At 38.2% G+C, this 18,811-nt stretch overlaps 1 protein-coding gene across 4 annotated transcripts in view; it reads left to right on the top strand.

Moving 5' to 3' along the window:
* TRIM33 (tripartite motif containing 33) overlaps positions 1-18,811 on the top strand; it is a 114,162-nt gene that overhangs the window by 51,520 nt on the left and 43,831 nt on the right. For all 4 annotated transcript variants that reach the window (XR_005885737.1, XM_040998915.1, XM_040998914.1 and 1 more), the window contains 3 exons: positions 172-316; positions 821-953; positions 17,152-17,268. Coding sequence is in view for 3 of the 4 variants with exons in the window: in XM_040998915.1 (XP_040854849.1) it covers positions 172-316; positions 821-953; positions 17,152-17,268 (395 nt within the window). In the remaining variant the exon portion in view is untranslated. The remainder of the gene's footprint in view (positions 1-171; positions 317-820; positions 954-17,151; positions 17,269-18,811) is intronic.

The following is an 18,811-nucleotide window of genomic DNA, read 5'->3' as shown; positions in this document are numbered from 1 at the left end:
ACCTGAGTGTTTAATCTTAAAGGAAAATAATTTTGTTGAAAATAAATGGATAACACAGTGTTGCTGTGTTTACAGAAAACTGGCCAGTATGTTTAAGAGCAAGTTAGTATATTTGTACCTTTATTTTGTGGACCAGTGTTTGTAAATTTAAGTGCCATTTTGTGTTTTTAGGTATGTACTAGTTGTGAAGACAATGCAAGTGCTGTTGGCTTTTGTGTAGAATGTGGAGAGTGGCTCTGTAAGACTTGTATTGAAGCACATCAAAGAGTAAAGTTCACTAAAGATCACTTGATCAGGAAGAAAGAAGATGTCTCAGGTAAGACACAGGTTTTTTTTTTTAAGATTTATTTATTTTTATTGGAAAGTTAGATTTATAGAGAAAAGGAGAGACAGAAAGAAAGATCTTCCATCTTCTGTTTCACTCCTCAATTGACTGCATTGGCCAGAGTTGAACCAATCTGAAGCCAGGAGTCAGGAGCCTCTTCTGGGTCTCCAATGTGAGTGCAGGGTCCTAAGGTTTTGGGCTGTCCTTTACAGCTTTCCCAGGCCACAAGCAGGGACCTGAGTGGGAAGTGGAGCAGCTGGGATACAATCCGGAGCCCATATGGGATCCTGCTGTGTGCAAGGTGAGGATATAGCCAATAGGCTACCACACTGGGCCCTGTAGATGCAGTTTTCAGAATTGTAATCAACCTTCATCTATAACATTTCCTACTTAGCCTCATATAAGCTTTGAAAGCAGCATCACTAACGATTGAGAAGAACACATACAAATTTTATGTTTAGTTTAAAAAACAATCTTTGTTTTGTTTTGCTACAGAATCTGTTGGAACATCTGGTCAGCGCCCTGTTTTCTGCCCTGTACACAAGCAAGAGCAGTTAAAACTTTTCTGTGAAACATGTGACAGATTGACTTGTAGAGACTGTCAGCTATTGGAGCACAAAGAACATAGGTACCGAAGTCGTCATTATTTATTAACAAAATTTAAAAATACTTGTAAAATTATGCTTAAAGCAAATATTGATTTCATGATTTTGTCTTGAAACAATATTTAATGGCTTCCACATTCATATCTAATCATCTGTGTATAGTATTTGTTAAAAGTGTCAGCATGTGGGTTTGGGTTTATAAGAATGGAATTGGATTTTTACTTTGTGTGTTATTCTGGTGGCTCAAATAAACTTTTTCCTGTTGTAATATAGTATTTGAGTTATAGGCTGTCATCTGAAAATATGTATTCCTATGAAATGGCTAACTGATAACTGTTTGCTTCAGTGCACAAGCATATCAATTTAATGTTGGATGTATCATTTGCAGAAACACTAGAAATTTATAAACAAGTAAATGTACTTATTAACATTTAACTTTGTGTTTTAACATTGTTTTTCCCATATTCAATAATATTCGTTTATTGAAAGGCTGTTTGATCTGAACTGTTTTGGAGCTATAGTGAAACTTCGGCTTAGGTTTATGACAGAATTCTTCACTGAATTCCCTGTTTCCATGGCATATATTTATTCCAAGTTTAAAGATTATTTAGACTCTGTAATCAAGAATTTTCTTAAGTGTTTTTGTGATTGAATGTAAATCAGTTTCGTGAATATATTGCCAATAAAGTGTAGGGATAGTTAGGTTAACTACACCTAAATGTGCTTCTTAACTGTGTTAAAGTCTATAATTCATTAGAATCGTTGGAATTCAGTAGAATTTTCTTAAAGAGGATGTATGTTAATCTTTTAGCAGTTGTTGCATCCTTACTTTTGATTGACACTTTTCTTAATGTGAATGTTTATTTCATGCATACCAATTTCCTGTAAGATTTAAGTGCTAGTATTGGACTATCTCAAATAACAACCTCTTTGGGCTTGTGATTGTGGTAGTTCCCATTTAGCATGTCCAATCAAGACTGGCCTTAAAGTGGACTTCCATGCTTTCTATTTTATAATACTAAGCAAATGAAGTATTGACCATTTAGATACAGCATCCATCCTAGTAGCATATTCAGGTAAGGGAGATATAATCACTTCTTGTAAAGTCTGTTAAGGCATTTAGAAGTCAGCATAAATGCTCACATTTGGGCCCGGCATGGTGGCCTGGTGGCTAAAGTCCTTGCCTTGAACGTGCCAGGATCCCATATGGGCGCTGGTTCTAATCCCAGCAGCTCCATTTCCCATCCAGCTCCCTGCTTGTGGCCTGGGAAAGCCGTCAAGGATGGCCCAAAGCCTTGGGCCCCTGCACCCATGTGGGAGACCCGGAAGAAGTTCCTGGCTCCTGGCTTCAGATCAGCATAGCATTGACCATTGCGCTCACTTGGGGAGTGGATCATCAGATGGAGGATCTTCCTCTCTGTCTCTCCTCCTCTCTGTATATCTGATTTTCCAATTAAAAAAAAAAATAAATGTTAAAAGAGAAAGAAAAAACTGTAATAAATAAATAAATAAATAAATGCTCACATTTAGCCTTATCAGTCACTCTTCTCTGAGATTAGCCTTCTGCAGGTTTTGGCATTATCATGCTGCCCTGTCATAAGTTTCAAAAGTATTTCTTATCTACTCCCTGGCCTTTTTTTTTTTAATTGGAAAGTCAGATATACAGAGAGGAGAAGGAGAGAGAGAGGAAGATCTTCTGTTCGATGATTCACTCCCCAAGTGAGCGCAACAGCCCATGCTATGCCGATCTGAAGCCAGGATCCAGGAACTTCTTCCGGGTATCCCACATGGGTGCAGAGTCCCAAGGCTTTGGGCCGTCCTTGACTGCTTTCCCAGGCCACAAGCAGGGAGCTGGATGGGAAGTGGAGCTGCTGGGATTAGAACCAGTGCCCATAAGGGATCCTGGCACATTCAAGGCGAGGACTTTAGGCGCTAGGCCATGCCGCTGGGCCCCTCCCTGGCCTTTTTACATACACATGGGCATACTGCCTGTGTTCCCAAACTGGTGGGTTGGGTTAGGAAATTCTGCCTCTTCCAAAAAATTTGAGGTTAGGTTTCTCATTCTCTTCTGTGCCCTCTGCAACCACACACCTTGTTTCTCCATTTTTGAACTAAGTTGCTTGAGAGTCAGAGTGTTCCCATCAGTTGGTTTAATCTCTGTATATAGGCCCATGGCAGCTGGAATTAGACCTTGCTGAAGTAGAAGCTGGAAACAATTGTGATCTTCCATGTTCCAGTGGAGCACATTAGCATGAAGCTGAATCAGAATCAGAGCCAGTACTGGAACATGGGGGCTGATATGGGATGTGGACACACCAAGACCACTGGGCCAAATATCCTTCCTGTTTATTGTTTTTCCTGTTCCTATGAATTAGTTTAATTTTCTTTTTTAAAGAATAATTTATTTGAAAAGAGTTATGAGGCTGGGAGTGCAGGGGCAAGTAGAGAGAGATCTTTCATCACTGATACACTCTCCAGTTGGTGCTCTCCAAATAGAGCTGAGCTGATCAGAAGCCCTGAACCAGGGACTTCTTTCCAGTCTCCCACATGGCTGCAGGGCTTCAAGTACTTTTCCTTACTCTGCTGCTCTCCCAGGCACTTTGGTAGGTAGTTGGCTTAGAAATGGAGCAGTTGAGACTTAAACCAGCATCCATATGGGATGCTTGCATTACTTGCATTGCAAGGGGCAACTCTACCTGCTACCTTCAGTACCAACCCCCAGAATCAGTTTTATTTTCTCAATATCTGTAAGAACTATCAAGGGAAGCTGAGGCAATAAATTAAATAAGGCTCCTACTGTCTTTGCGGGATGTTATACTGGTAAGGTTACATGGTATAACCTTGAAAAGGGGACTCTTAATCACAGTATTTACCTCTTGGCATGAGATATACACAGTAGGTGTTACGCAAGTTACCATAATACTCATTTAGCATGACTTGCATTAAGAAGCATATCAGTTTTTTATTCTGGGGCATTCCATTAGGCATTCACAGTGCAGTTGCCCTCTTCAGAATAATCTTTACAGTGGCTTTGATACAGTCCACCGGGCTAGTTGTTTCCTAAGAAATAACTTGATGTATTTCTGGATCATGTATAGCCATCTGGTTGTTCCGTTGTGACATCTGAGTCCTGCAACAATCCAAATGTGCTCTTTCATTCTGCACATTCAAAAACAAGAATCCTCCCTCTAAGTTAATCATGTCCACAGTATGATTCATTATAAGATTTTTCTTCAGAAAGCTGACAGTGTTGATATGTAAAATGAGATAGTATTTGTCCTGATTTCAGAAATTTTCTTGGTTTCATCTTTCTCTCAAGGATGAAATTTTTCCTCTTACCGGGTTTTTTTTTTTTTTGAGATTTATTTTTCTAGGAAAGGCAGTGCTACAGGGAAAAAAGGAGAAACAGAGCTCTTCTCCTGGTTCATTTCCCAAATTCCCCAAATGGCCTCAATGGGTAGAGCTGAGCCGATCCAACATCAGTAGATTCTTCTAGGTCTCTCATGTGAATGCAGGGACCCAACGCATTGGGTCATCCTCTACTGTTTTCCCACGCCATAAGCAGGGAGCTGCATCAGAAATGGAACAGCTAGGAAAAAGAAACAGAGCAAGAGAAAGTACATGCATATTTTTTTCCCATGGTACACTCTCTAAATGTCTGCAATAGCTTGGGCTGCATTACATTAAAAGCAGGAGCCCAAACCTCCATCCATGTCTAGCACGTGGGTAGTAGGGATCCACGTACTTGAGCCATTGTTTGATGCCTTGCAGGATATTTTTAGCAGAACTGGATCAGAAACAGATACTGGAACTGAAACACATTGTATATGGGCTTTGGGTGTCTCCGGTGTCAGCTTAGTATACTGCATCACAACAACCACCCATAGGCTACCTTCCTGTTCCAGAAATACTGTCTTGATGTCCCAGTGTAATTTTAAGTGTTGCAGTTACCTTGAGAATAGTGACCATGACTCAGACCAGTTATGAGCTTTATGAACTTGGCCCAATATTGGGATCCATCTCAACAGTCTCTTATTTGCATTTTAACTATCACAGGTAACAAAAATATTAGTTTGCATTTTCTTGCTTATCTAGTGAGTCAACCCTACAGGAATTGACTCATCAATTTCATTGCTAACTTTTACCTCCAGCAACTGTAGCTGCAGCTTCATACTGTAAGTGACTAGATAGTCTTACAGGAATCAGAGGTTCACCAGTACTCACCCCCTTTCCCAAATGTTTGTTTCTCTGTGTGAGGGCTAACCTTAATCACATGTCTGATGTCACTCATAAATTCATTCCTTCATTGCTGCTAACCATTGTAAAATTAAAATTCTTTGAGCCAATACTTACGTTTGATAATCTTTTAGAAGTCACTAAAAATGGTTTTACTCATTATTAGGTTTAAAGAGCAGAGTCATTAAAAGGAAAGGCTGAAGAGTCCAGGAACGCTTTCAGTGTGAAATCTCCAGTTTTTCACAGAGGGATTATGAATAATGTTGATTGCTTGTGGCAATGAAATATGATAATTTTCAATAAATATTGCTGACCAGGGAAGCTTATTCAAGCTGTAATGTTGAGATTTTTATTTACTGCTCATGTGGTTGACTACTTAGTCTCTCGAATAACCCCTCTTGGAGTCAGTCTGACAGTATATAACCAAGATTCTAGTGTAGATTATGTTATTAGCACAGAATGTCTGTTTTGACTCAAGGGCCCCAAGTAAGCAAAAGGCAGAGTTAGAGAGGGAGGGAAGGATCTTTAATCTGCTGATTGACTCTGCAAATAGCTACAGTGCACAGAGATGGGTCAGGCTGAAGCTAGGAGATGCATCAGGATCTCCCATGTGGTTGCACGGGCATGAGGATTTGGACCCTCTTCCATTGCTTTCACAGGCATATTAGCAGGAAACTGATTGGAAATGGAACAACTGGGACTTAAACTGGCACCCATATGGGATGTCAGCATTGCAGGTAGCAGTCTAGCCTATTATGCTACAATGCCAGCCCCAACAAACATACTTTTGTTAGGTAGGATATTTTAGAAGTTTACAGGTCACCTACTGGAAACTGAAGGCAAAGTCTAGACTTCTGCTTGAGCAAGGTTAAAATCTTTACTGTTTAGTCTGTTGTCTCCCATTTGCACTCTGGCATCAGGAACTCTTCAGTTTCAAAGTTTTCTGTCTTTATACCTGGAATTTCTTAAACTTTAGAACAATGTCCTTATCTCTTAAGAGATGTTCAATCTTTAAAAAGCTGGTTTACTTTTCTGTTAATCTGCTCCATCATTTCCCCCATTTCTCCTATTTCCCATGTCTGGACGTAAAGCCTTTTAGAGCTAGTCTTCAAGAGTTTCCCATTCCTTCCATGCTGTTGACTAAGTCATGTTTCTTATTTCAGTCAGTTATATAATCATGAGAAATTTGTATTTCCCGTCTTATATAAACAATTAGTAGGAATTTAAAAACATTAGCTTTGGGTGCTAGTGCTATGAAAGGGGGGAAAGCCAATGTCTGCAGCAGTGGCATCCCACATGTGTGCTTGAGTTTCAGCTGTTCTACTTATGATCCAGCTCTTTGCTAATGTGCCTGGGTACGCAGCAGACAGCTTAAGGGTTTGGGCCTCTGCACCCACATGAAAGACCAGGAGAAAATCCTAGCCCTGGACACTCTGATATAGGATGCAAGTATTTGTGTAGTGTCTTAACTGTGTCAAGCACCTGCTCCTTCGTATAGTTTTAAATGGGGAAAATGTACTACCTACTTTACAAGGTTGTAAGGATTGACCAAGAATTGTACCTTTTCAGTGCTTAGCACCATGGGTACTTAACAGTTTAGCTATTAGTAGCATTATAATGTATGCATTTTTTCCCCTCTATCTCTTTCATCACACTTTATTGAAGACCTTGGTTTACTTTATGACCTTGGAAGCTGTTGATGAAAATTTGATGTATTACATGATTTACAAGTAAGCTATGTGGTTATTTCTTTTTTCCTCTCAAAACTTTTCGTAGTAAATGAATAAAAAAGGTACCAATTAGAATCTGAGCATTTATTCTGGTGGTCAGGATACTGGCAATCCCATATTAGACAGCCTGAATTTAATTAACCAGGTCTGCAGGTAGCCACTTGATACTTCAGACATGGAGAGGCAATAATGACGTCTCAAGTGATTGTTGAGTTCCTACTGCTTATGCAAGACACCTCAGTTGCTTTCCTGGCTCCCAGCTTCATCCCTGGCCATAAGGGGCATTCTAGGAGTGAATTAGCAGATGGGAGGAAATACTCACACTCTAATTATTTTTGATTCTTAGGAAAGAAATGAAGACCAAAAAAAATGTAGATGCATAGACTTAGGAAGTGTTGATGGAGACTTCAGGTTTCTGTCTTTTTAAGGTTTGAAAATTTGTTTTTATTAGAAAATCAGATATGTAGAGAGGAGGAGAGACAGAGAGGAAGATCTTCCATGCGCTGTTTTACTCCCCAAGTGGCCACAACAGCTGGAACTGAGTATCTGAAGCCAGGAGCCAGAATCTTCTTCTGGGTCTCCCACGTGTATGCAGGGTCCCAAGGCTTTGGGCCATCCTTAGATGCTTTTCCAGGCCACAAGCAGGGAATTGGGTGGGAAGTGGAGCAGCTGGGATATGAGAAGGTGCCCAGATGGGATCCTGGTAGATACAAGGTGAGAACTTTAGCATTAGGCTATGGTGCCGGGCTCAGGTTTCTTTTTAATAAATGATTTATTTATTAGAATACACATAGAGCTCTCATTGACTAATTCACTCTCCAGGTGGTTACAACAAGAGCCAGGCACTAGATCCGTGTTTTTCTGCATGGGTGAGTGTCGCTGTCCTTCAGCGATGGACTTGGTGCGTGGAGACTGATTAATGATACACTTGGACTACCTTCTTGGTGAGATAGCCAAAATTTATTTACAGCATCAGGCTTTTTAAAGAAAGTTGTCAGGTAGGCATCCAGGGAAGGGAGTTTAAGCCATTTACATCTCAACGCAAGACAGGATTCCCAAAACACAACTTGTTTATACCTAATCCTGTAAACCAGGAGGTTTCCTGTTCATTCATTTCCATATGAACTACTCCTGGCGCCTTCTGGTGGAAGGAAATGTTGCTCTGGCTTTGCATGGCAAAAGATTCAGAATGTCCTTTTATAGGTGGTAGACATCTGATGACTTGAATCAGCAGTAGAACCTCGCTAGAACCAGGGCCAGATACTCTGGTATAGGATGCAAGCATCTTAATCTGTCAGATTCCATCCCCTCTGAGCTTTATTTTAGGTACAATAGACAGGGAGGATATAAATTGTGCGGAAATTGAAGAAAAGAAAGTAAAAAGTGATGGTAATTGGGTTAGTGGGTTAATAGTGACATTAGTAAACGGTAAGAGTTAAAGCTATGTCTTGAAGGTGGAACCAATAGGAATCATCTTTAGGTTAGTTTGTGGGGCTAATTCCTAAGGCCACAAGGCTGTGCAAAATAAAACCTTTAATAATACCTATTAAAATCAATGCACAGCAAGAAAGAGGCATTGTAGTAGTTTTATGAATAATGTAAGTAACCAGCCATGTAACACAAACCTAGTGTCATACTTTTTTTTTTTTAAGATTTATTTTATTTTTATTGGAAAGTTGGATATATAGAGAGGAAGAAGCTCTAGAGACAGAGAGATCTTCCAACCATTGATTCACTCCTCAAGTGGCCGGAACGGCCAGAAATGAGCTGATCTGAAAGCCAGGATCCTCTTCTGGATCTCCTACGTGGGTGCAGATTCCCAAACTTTGAGCCGTCCTCAACTGCTATCCCAGGTGCATTAGTAAGGAGCTGAAGCAGAACAGTCAGAACTTGAAGCAATGCTCATAGGAGGTGCTTGTCCACATACTGGCCCTGGCTTGAGAAATTCGTGGGTTGGAAATGGGAGAATGATTTGGTGAGTCTTAAAATTGACTTAGTGTAGATGAAGACTTAGAGGAAACAAATCAGTTTACTCTTCAGAAACTTGTAACAACTCACCCTAATCGTTATCTGTATCTTAACCACTGGGCTCATTCTCTTAAGAAATAAACTTCTTTGCTTGGGGACATCAGGTCCAAATGGAAAGTGAAGATGAGGTGCTATTGCAGTTAAGATCAGGAAAGTTGAGTGTGAGTCTGTCCACTCACCTCTGTGACCCTTACTTTTCCTGACTTGCTTTGGCATGGCCAAGAGTGATCTTTTTTTTGCCCATTTTATACTCTCTCTACCTCCTTCTTTGAAGTTTTACAAATCTTTTCATCTTCTAGAGGAGGTGATAGGATAAGTACACAGACATTGACTTTAAATTAATTTTTATTTGAAAGATAGATTTACAGAGAGGAGAGACAGAGATCCTCCGTGCACTTCCAGGTTAATTCCCCAAATAGCTGTAGTGATTGGAGCTTGTCTGGTCCAAAGCCAGGAGCCTAGAATTTCTCCCAGGTCTCCCACATGGGTACAGGGACCCAAGGACTCTGGTTATCCTCCTATACTTTCCAGGGTATTAGCAGAGATCTGGATTGAAGTAGAGCTACCAGGACTCAAACCAGTGCATGGGTTGCTGGCATTGCAGGCGGAGACCATTAACCTACTAATGCCACAGTGCCAGCTCCTGAACATTAGCATTTGAGGTTCATTTGTAATAAAACTGTTACCCCCAGATTGTGTTAAAAAGAATCCTTCCAGTTTGCAGCTTCTCCTGTCTTGGTTCATAGATGTTCAACAGTACTTTTTTTTTGACAATGGAGAATGTATATGACAGTGGAGAAGGACCAATGTAGCATATATTGTGGAATAGATAAAGAACTTCTGACTTTTCTTATTAGGCTTCATTTAAATATAAGGAGAATTTTGCTTACTGAAGCTTTTGAGAATAAAATAATAAAAGCGACAAATGTTGCTAGTGTTAATCTTTTTTCTGACTTCTTCATTCCTTGAATTTGGATGTGATGTCTGGAAGTATGCCACTGTTTTGTACATGTCGAAGTAAGGCAAAGAGAATTTCAGAGGTTCTTGATTGTATATTGAACTGTTGAGCCAATTTCTGTTTATTGGGAAGGCAGATATACAGAGAGGAGGAGAGATGAGGAGAAAGATCTTCCGTCCTCTGGTTCACTCCCCAAGTGGCCGCAATCGCTGGAGCTGAGCCAGTCTGAAGCCAGGAGCCAGGAGCTTGCACTCGGTCTCCCACACAGGTGCAGGATCCCAAGGCTTGGACCATCCTTGACTGTATTCCCAGGCCACAAGCAGGGAGCTGGATGAGAAGCGTGGCCACCAGGGAATGAATCGGTGCACATATGGGATCCTAACGTGCAATGCCAGGATTTTAGCTGCTACGCTACCCCGCCAGTGCTCCCTGGCTTAATTTCATGCATGATCATTTTAATCACTCTTTTGCATTTACTTTCATTCCCATTTCCCACATTTTGTACTCACTTGGCAAAATGAATCCTGATTTCATTCTAATTATGCTGGGAAAAGCATACGCTGTAATGATACCAACTACTCATTGTCAATTGTCAAGTCTTTTTTGTTTTGTTTTGTTTTAAAGATTTATTTATTTTTATTACAAAGTCAGATATACAGAGAGGAGGAGAGACAGAAAGGAAGAATTCTGTCCGATGATTCACTCCCCAAGTGAGCGCAACAGCTTGTGCTGCTCCAATCCAAAGCCAGAATGAGGAGCTTCTTTCCGAGTCTGCCACACAGGTGCAGGGTCCCAAGGTTTTGGGCCATCCTCGACTGCTTTCCCAGGCCACAAGCAGGGAGCTGGATGGGAAGTGGGGCTGCCGGGATTAGAACTGGCACCCATATGGGATCCTGGCGCATTCAAGGCGAGGACTTTAACCACGAGGCCGCACCGCTGGGCCCAAGTTAATTCTTAATGTTGTCTAGAAGTCATGAACTACACTCCCCTCTTTTCCTCTCTTAAGTATCTCATACTGCATTATCTACCTTACTCCTAGATACTGCCCTTACATCTCAACCAATTCATGAAAAAAATTGTTTTCATCAAAAGAGAACTTTTATAGATCCCTGCTGTGATACCTGTTTCTCAAACACCTGCACCCACATTTCTACATTTGTATATTTGTATTTATTATCTTCTGTGAACATTCTTTCTATAGAAAACTAATTTCTCTACTTACACACTGCATTTCATTCCTCTCAGGTAGCTGAGGACATTGCTTCAACAGCTTATCATTTGCTAAATTGTCAGTTTTTCAGTCTCTTGAGATTATTTGTGTTAGTATTTAAATGTGCTGATTTCCCCCCTCCCCATCTGCAAAGAAAGCAGAGAAGAGAGCTCTTCCTTTCTTTGTTTCATTCCCCAGTGGCCTGTACAGCTCAAGTTGAGCCAGCCTGAAGTTCAGAGCCTGAAACCCATTTGGGTCTCCTGTATGGGTAGCAGCGCTTACATATTTGAGCCTCCTGTGCTACCCCACAACAGTGAGCATTAGGAGGAAACTGCATCCAGAGTGAAGTAGTGAGGACTCTAATATGGGATGGCATTCTAATGATTTCACTTGCCCATTCCACAGTATTCACAGTGCATCTTTAAAGTGAGAAGATCTCTCTCCTTAGCCCACTTTTCTGTTACTACGTATGATAAGCCTTTTTAAAAGAAATGCTTATAATCAAATCATGAACTCCCAATTTCTCCTGCTCCATATTCAAGGATACACACTTTTGATTGTTAGCATATTGTCAACAGTGTTATTTGAAAGAGTATGAGCTGCCAGTGTGCTGCTAAGTCTACAGGTCATTTATTTAGTTTTCATCCTCAATACTTTATGTATTAGCATTTGATATGTTTGACCATTCCCTTAATACATTTTCTTTACTTAGCTCTACTGGAAGACCATGTTCAGTTTTCTTCCAGTGACATTGATCACTTCCTGTTAGTCTCATTTATTTGTTTTTCCTAGTTCTCCTAATTTTAGATATGCCAGAACTTGTACCATTATGTACACCTGTAGTTTTGTGACTTTACATGCCATCCACATACAGATAATGTTTCTAAGTCATCACTCCTGAAGCCTCTTTCCACCCTGAAGACCCTGGCATCTCTGCTTCAACATTTGCTTCCTCAAATACACAATCTGAAACTGAATTCCTGATTGCTTCCCACAAAGCTTTCTCACCAGTACCCTTGCCATCTGCCATCTGTAACCCCTCACACAAATTTGTGGCATTTGCATTTTTTTTTTTCCCAGTTTTGAAGGCCAATAATCTTGGGAGAGTCTTTTACTATTCTGTTTCTCATACTCAAATCAGAACTTATCAGAAAATCTTTCACTTTATATTTGGAATATCAGTGTGAAATTTCCTAACTTCATACTCCTTCTGTTACTACTAGCCCAGTTTTAGCCATCACCATTTCTTATATAACTGCAAGTCTCTTCAGTTGTCTCCATACACTTGCTACTGTATAGCTTGACTGTCGTTTCCTTGCTTAAAACTGCAGTGTCTTTGGTCATCAAGGCCTGAGGCCCTGCACCTGCACTTTTATCAAAACTCTGACTATTCCTCCCCTCATGGTTCAGAATAGTCAGCTACATTGGCTTCCTTGCTGGTTCTCAAACTGTGCCTACAATTTTTCCCTACACTTGTATACATTTCTACCTTTCTCATGTCCATCAAACTTTTGTTTAGGTTACATGTAACTTGTTCAATGAGAACTAGTCTGGTAACTCCTAATCTGCCTTGTCACACTTTTTATGTAGCAATGATCACTTTTTTTAAAAAGATTTTTTTTTTTAATTAGAAAGTCAGATCTGTTTCTTAATACTAATGCGATGGTTTGACCCATATGGGCAGTATATTGTAGAGATTGTAAATTCTTTTAGTTCCCTTTAAAGCTTGTTGGTTATTCTAATAGACAATTAAATTATTGGCTGTTCATTTTGCTTTCATCTTGTCATGGTTTGATTTTATGTTTTATTCAGGAAGATCTTTATGGAAAGCCAGAGGTTGTTCCTAAGTTTCTCTAACATGGCAAAACTCAATTTCCAACTACTACTGCCACAACCACCCACAATTTTTGTAGTTCTAACCTAAGTACAAAAAGCTTTAGTTGGGGTTTTTGAAATGTTACTGTAATTATTTCAGTATGATGAATCCCACATTAAAAATCACTTTACTTTTTAGTGAAAAATAAAAATCTAAAATTTTTTAAAGTATTGACATATTAATTGTTTATTGGTTATTCTTTCTCCTTATTTCTGAAATACTGTAACTACAAGTTTGAAAGTTTATTTCAGTTTGAAAGTTATCAGAGTTGGCTTGCATTGAAATCTTCCATTTTACAAATTTTCAAGCCTTTGCTAATGTTGTTAATCTAGTAACACAAATGGAGTCCATTCTGGACTTCAGAGACAGATCTGATATTCTTTTGATTTTCACCATTTATTTATTTAAAGATGTATTATTTTTTATTGGAAAAGCAAATATACAGAGAGGAGGAGAGACAGAAAGATTTTCCATCCATTGATTTATTCCCCAAGTGGCTGCAACGGCCGGAGCTGAGCTGACCCGGAGCCCGGAGCCAGGAGCCTGTTTCTGGTATCCCACACGGCTGCAGGTTCCCAAGACCCTGGGCTGTCCTTGACTACTTTTCCAGGCCACAAGCAGGGGGCTGGATGAGAAGCGGGGCTGCTGGGATTAGAACCAGTGCCCATGTGGGATCCCGGCGCATGCAAGGCGAGTACCCCAGCCACTAGGCTGCTGCACTGGGCCCCATTACTTTTTTCCTTTAGACCAACAATATATACAGGACTCTTTTGCATCTGAATCTCCCTTAACTCTTCTAGCTTTCCATTCTATATTCCCTGAAAATAAGGTGGTCGTTTTGTATATTCAGATTGTATCTACCCTTTTGCATAGGTAGTTACCTTCTTGCCAAAATTGTCTTTCAAAAAAATTCTTTCAACATCCAACTCAAGTTGTCAAACCTTAGTGTGGGAAAGAAAGTATGCATATTTTCTTATAGATATATCATGTTTTTCTGAAAAAAAATATGTGTTTGAGGTGGCACAATAGCACAGCAAGCTAATCCTCTGCCTGTGGTTCCAGCATTACATATGGATGGCAGTTTGTATCTTTTTGCTGCACTTCTGATCCAGCTCTGTGCTTACAGCTTGGCAAAGCAATATGGCATGGCTCAAGTCCTTGGGATCAGTACCCATGTGGGTAATTCCAAGGTGGTTCCCTGTCAGCTTTGACCTCAATTCTGGTCATTGTTGCCATTTGGGGAGTAAAGCAGCAGATGTAAGACCTTTTCTCTGTAAAAATCTGCCTTTCAAACAAAAATAATAAACAAATCTAGGGGGAAAAAAAGAATAATTATTTTTGTTTTTCTCTTAAATGGATCTGGATATTTCCAGAGATGTAAAACATTTATTTTGTGATGAGAAGTGAGGTTTATATGAAAATAAATCTTTAAATCAGAAATTTGAATTCTTATAATAGTTGACCTTTTTAACCAAATACTTTCTTATTTGCTGACATCATTAAGCCTCAGGGAAACCTTGAAAATATAAGTAAAACTCCTGACGTCCAAAAGGTTAACGTGGAATTTTAATTTCAATTTTGTGCACTTTTAACACAGTACAGTTTTAGTGTGTGAAACAAATCAAATGTTGCTCTTCAGTGAAGAAATAGTGGTTGGTTAGGTCCCTTTTGTTGCAGTAGAACCTCTTTAATTTTTTTTTTTTTAAATTGTAGTACCTACATGCTTTTGGTGCTGCTTCGTATCTTCTACGACATATAATGTGTTTGACTTTATGGATTAAGTTTTTTAAATGCTGTGTAGAAATAGTTAAACTGGTAAATTTTTTATGTACATTTTGCCACGATAAAACATTTCCTTGGGGCACAGAGCAAAACCTTACTTAACAAATGTTTTCCTAGAATGCATTTCCTTCACTTGCTGCCCACTGTGCCCCGGCTGATCTCCCTTCTCATTTTATTGCTTGAATCCTACCACTAAGCAAGTTTTATTTATTTTAAAAAGAACTTTTAATGTTAGCGATTTTATGGCATTTCCCCTAATGTAGAGGGGACTCTCACTTGAAGACACACACACGTGATTTATGCAGTTTTTCTTCTCAGTTCTTGCCTGTTACTTTAATGATTTCAGTGTCAGAACTTGGAACATTTCATTTCCAGTGGCTTTGTCTTGATTCCACTTTAAGCATTCCATTTTCAGGCTGGGGTCATTGCCGTAATTGTTATATAACCTCTGAAATCACCAACAGTGAAGTCAGTTTTTCCAGCATGTTTGTTTGACCTTCCTACTAATGCTATATCTTTATCTCATCTGAACTCCTGTAATAGTTACTAGGTTTTCCCTTGCACTTTCTTCATGTCTTTTTATCTTTCTATATAATGAGCTTCCCAGAATGTGAACCTGGTGGTTGTTAACATTCTTGTTAGATTTTCTCAGGGACTTCCCACTAGATAGAGAATAATGTCTAAATAGCACAATGTACCCTACCCTTCTCCCTTTCTTAGTCGGCTTCAGGGTTTTATCAGTTATTGTCAAATTCTGACCATTGAATTTTTTTCCTTGGTGGTATTGAAGTATTTTTACCTTAGAATGCTGTTCTGACTTCTCTATGAAGCTTTCCTCAGTGTTGAGGCTGACTTGGATACTAGGTTTTGTTGCAATAATCACATATCTATGTATTTTTAAATAGTGAGGTCTGTTTTCATATTTGTGTTTATTTGTTACTAGAGTATGAAACACAATGGACTATTTTATCCATGAAAAAAAAAAGAACAAAACTTTAACTTTTTTTTTTTTTAAGATCTATTCTTACTTGGAAGGCAGATTTTGCAGAGAGAGGAGACAGACATCTTCCAGCCACTGGTTCATTCCCCAAAAAGCTTTACTGGTCAGAGCTGGTCCAAAGTCAAGGGCCTAGAACTTCAACGCTCCCACATGGTTGCAGGGACCCAAGGACTAAACTATCCTCCTCTGCTTTCCCGGGCTATTAGCAGGGAGCAGGATCAAAAGTGGAGCAACTGGGACCAAAACTGATGTCCGTATGCAGTGCCAGAGGATAAGCTTGTACCACCAGTCCAAGTCAAGTTTTTTTTAAAAATTGATTCGAAAGGCAGAGTGAGAGATATCTTTGATCATCTGGTTCACTTCCTAAATGGCTTCAACAGCTAAGTGCAGGACCCCAAGCACCTGGGCCATCTTCTGTTGCCTTCCTATTCATGTTAGCAGGGAGTTGGATTGTGAGCGGAACAGCCAGACCTCAAACTGGCACTTCAGTGTGCGATGCTGGCATTACAGGAAGTGGCTTACCTGCTGCATCACAATGCCAGACCTAATATTTTTTGGCATAATAATTTAGAAAAAGGAAATAAAATTACCAAAGAATGTTGTTGATATAGCTTAGTAACCAAAAAGAAACCTAAGCTTAATATTAACTCTTAAGTTTTCAGTATAAAAAAAATTTTAGTATATACCAGCTGTGTTTATAAAGTTACAATAACACTTGTTGGTAATATTTTAAATTGATATATGCTTTCAGGAAATTTTTGTTTGGAGAAATTATTTCAGATGTGATTATAGAGATACATATATCTCTATCTCTATATATATCTATATATAAAAGGCATGCAAAATTGCATGTAATTATTATACTTATAAAGCATAATTAAAAGAGTAAGGAATGTGTATTATGGTAGCATTGGTGGTGATCTTTTTGAGGCTGGAAGTGTTCATGGTTGGTTCCCTCTTTTGATAGTATTTTCTATAATGTGGCTGTACCTAATGTCTTTTAAAAGGTACTTAATTTGTTTCTATTATTTTGATTTTTAAAAAAATGAAGTCCTGAATTAAAACTCTTAATCGGTGGTAGTTGACTTTCTTTTTGAGTAAATTTTTCTTTTTATGATAGTTTCCCTGGTTCTTAAGGGAAGGAATTGCCAGTTAGAAGCTGCTGATGAAGGGAGAAGGAGGAAAAGTGTAATTATGAGTTTAAAATTATCTATATGAAATACATGAAATCTGTTTTGTTTACATAAATTTATAGAAAATTGTTACTGAGGTGTGCAGTAGGAGTGCTTGGTATATGGAATTGATAATTTATGTTGAAATTTCAAGATCAATACATATGCTTGTTCCAAGATTTTAATAATAGATTTTTTGCTTCAAATGTAATTTTGTTTTGTTTTGAAGGTATCAATTTTTGGAAGAAGCTTTTCAAAATCAGAAAGGTGCAATTGAGAATCTACTGGCTAAGCTTCTTGAGAAGAAGAATTATGTTAATTTTGCAGCTACTCAAGTGCAGAATAGGTAAATGTGTTGCCTTAAATCCGTAATTTTTCTACAAAGATTGTTAAAGTGGGTCCACTTTAAATTTGTTTTTCTACTATAATATTTTAAGCATAGATAAAAAGCTTTCTTCTTGGAGGGAAATGGTATAGTTTGAATTTGGTATTATTTTTGTTGGTTAAGCAAATTTCAACCAGCCAAAACTGTTATACTCTTTTAAATTACATCTTTATTTTATAATAAGCAAAACCCTACTCCATTAGCCTTTAACACAGGAAAACAAATTAATATTAAGACCATTGAAGTACACAAATGAGAGACTGTGTGTAAATATAAAATGTTCAGGAGAGAATATCAAAATTAACAGATATTCCCATCTGTGAAATAGGCATTAAAAATAGAACTTATCTTAATAGGTGCATATAAGATGAATATAGAGTAAAATTATGGGCACATAGCAAATTGTCAGATTTTAGCTTCTTTTGTTTTTATATTTGCCATTATTATTTAAAAGTTATTTATTTTGATATATTTGTGAATAAATAATTTATAGTAAAAGTGAGAGTAAGTTACATGAGAGAGCAAATTAAAGAAGTTAGAACTTTTGCACTGTAAAGATAAGCACTTGGAGCTGACATAATTACAACTTGTCAATTCCTAGAGGTATGAATAGGTATGTGTTTAGTTTGTTGATTTAAAACCATATTTTATAAACACAAAAAATAGACTGAAATTCAGAGACACGTGTGTTATGATGAAGTTTGCATAAATTTCAAACTTTTGTTCATCAAAACCTTTATACTTTATGTTTTTCATAAGCCACTTGAAGTTATCCTCATATGCCAAAAATACTAAGTAGTTGAATACATCCATGAAATAGTACTTTAACATATGGCAGAAATTTTCATCTTAAGTGATACAAAAAGGAAAGAAAAGGCTCTTCCAGGGCTTCTAGTAGATAAAATAATTATAAAGACATTGTTATTTGATGGTTTTCTCCATCAGAATGTTTTAGGTTAAATTACTAATATGCTACGGTTGTGTTGGATAACTTTACCTTCTCACAATTGATAGATAAATGTCCCCTTTCAGAGGAAGTTGATTTCATATAGTGATCCCATATTTTTATATGTAAATTTTTGAAATGTAAAAATCTTTGCAGATGTTTCTGAACTTATATATAGAAGTATAACAAATCATTTACCTGTTAATAAATTGCAAAGGGTTGGAAGAATTAGTGACTTCATCTCCAAAGAGCTTAAAAAGAAGTATTAAAGTCTCTTGTGAAAATTTCCCTTGTAAATCATAATATTCATTGACCTCTCCATTATTTTTTGTAGTACACATTTTTTCTTAGTAGTTGAATACTTGCTCAACTTGTTTAGGCTTAGTAAAAATAGCTACAGCTAAGAATTTTCTGCATTTAGCATGCTTACTGTTTTTAACCTTTGGCTTAATCATTTTATCTTTGAGACTTTTACTGCATATTGTTAGTAACTAGTGCCCTTTTTTTTTTTCAGTGTCTTCCATTCAATCTAATAAGACAAGAACACAATTCAATTAA

This window comes from Ochotona curzoniae, unplaced genomic scaffold (genome assembly GCF_017591425.1).
Source record: "Ochotona curzoniae isolate NIBS_2020 unplaced genomic scaffold, NIBS_Ocur_1.0 scaffold_1037, whole genome shotgun sequence".
Classification (NCBI taxonomy): Eukaryota; Metazoa; Chordata; class Mammalia; order Lagomorpha; family Ochotonidae; genus Ochotona; species Ochotona curzoniae.
The sequence above is the reverse complement of the archived record's forward strand: the minus strand, read 5'-3'. Positions and strand labels throughout refer to the sequence as shown.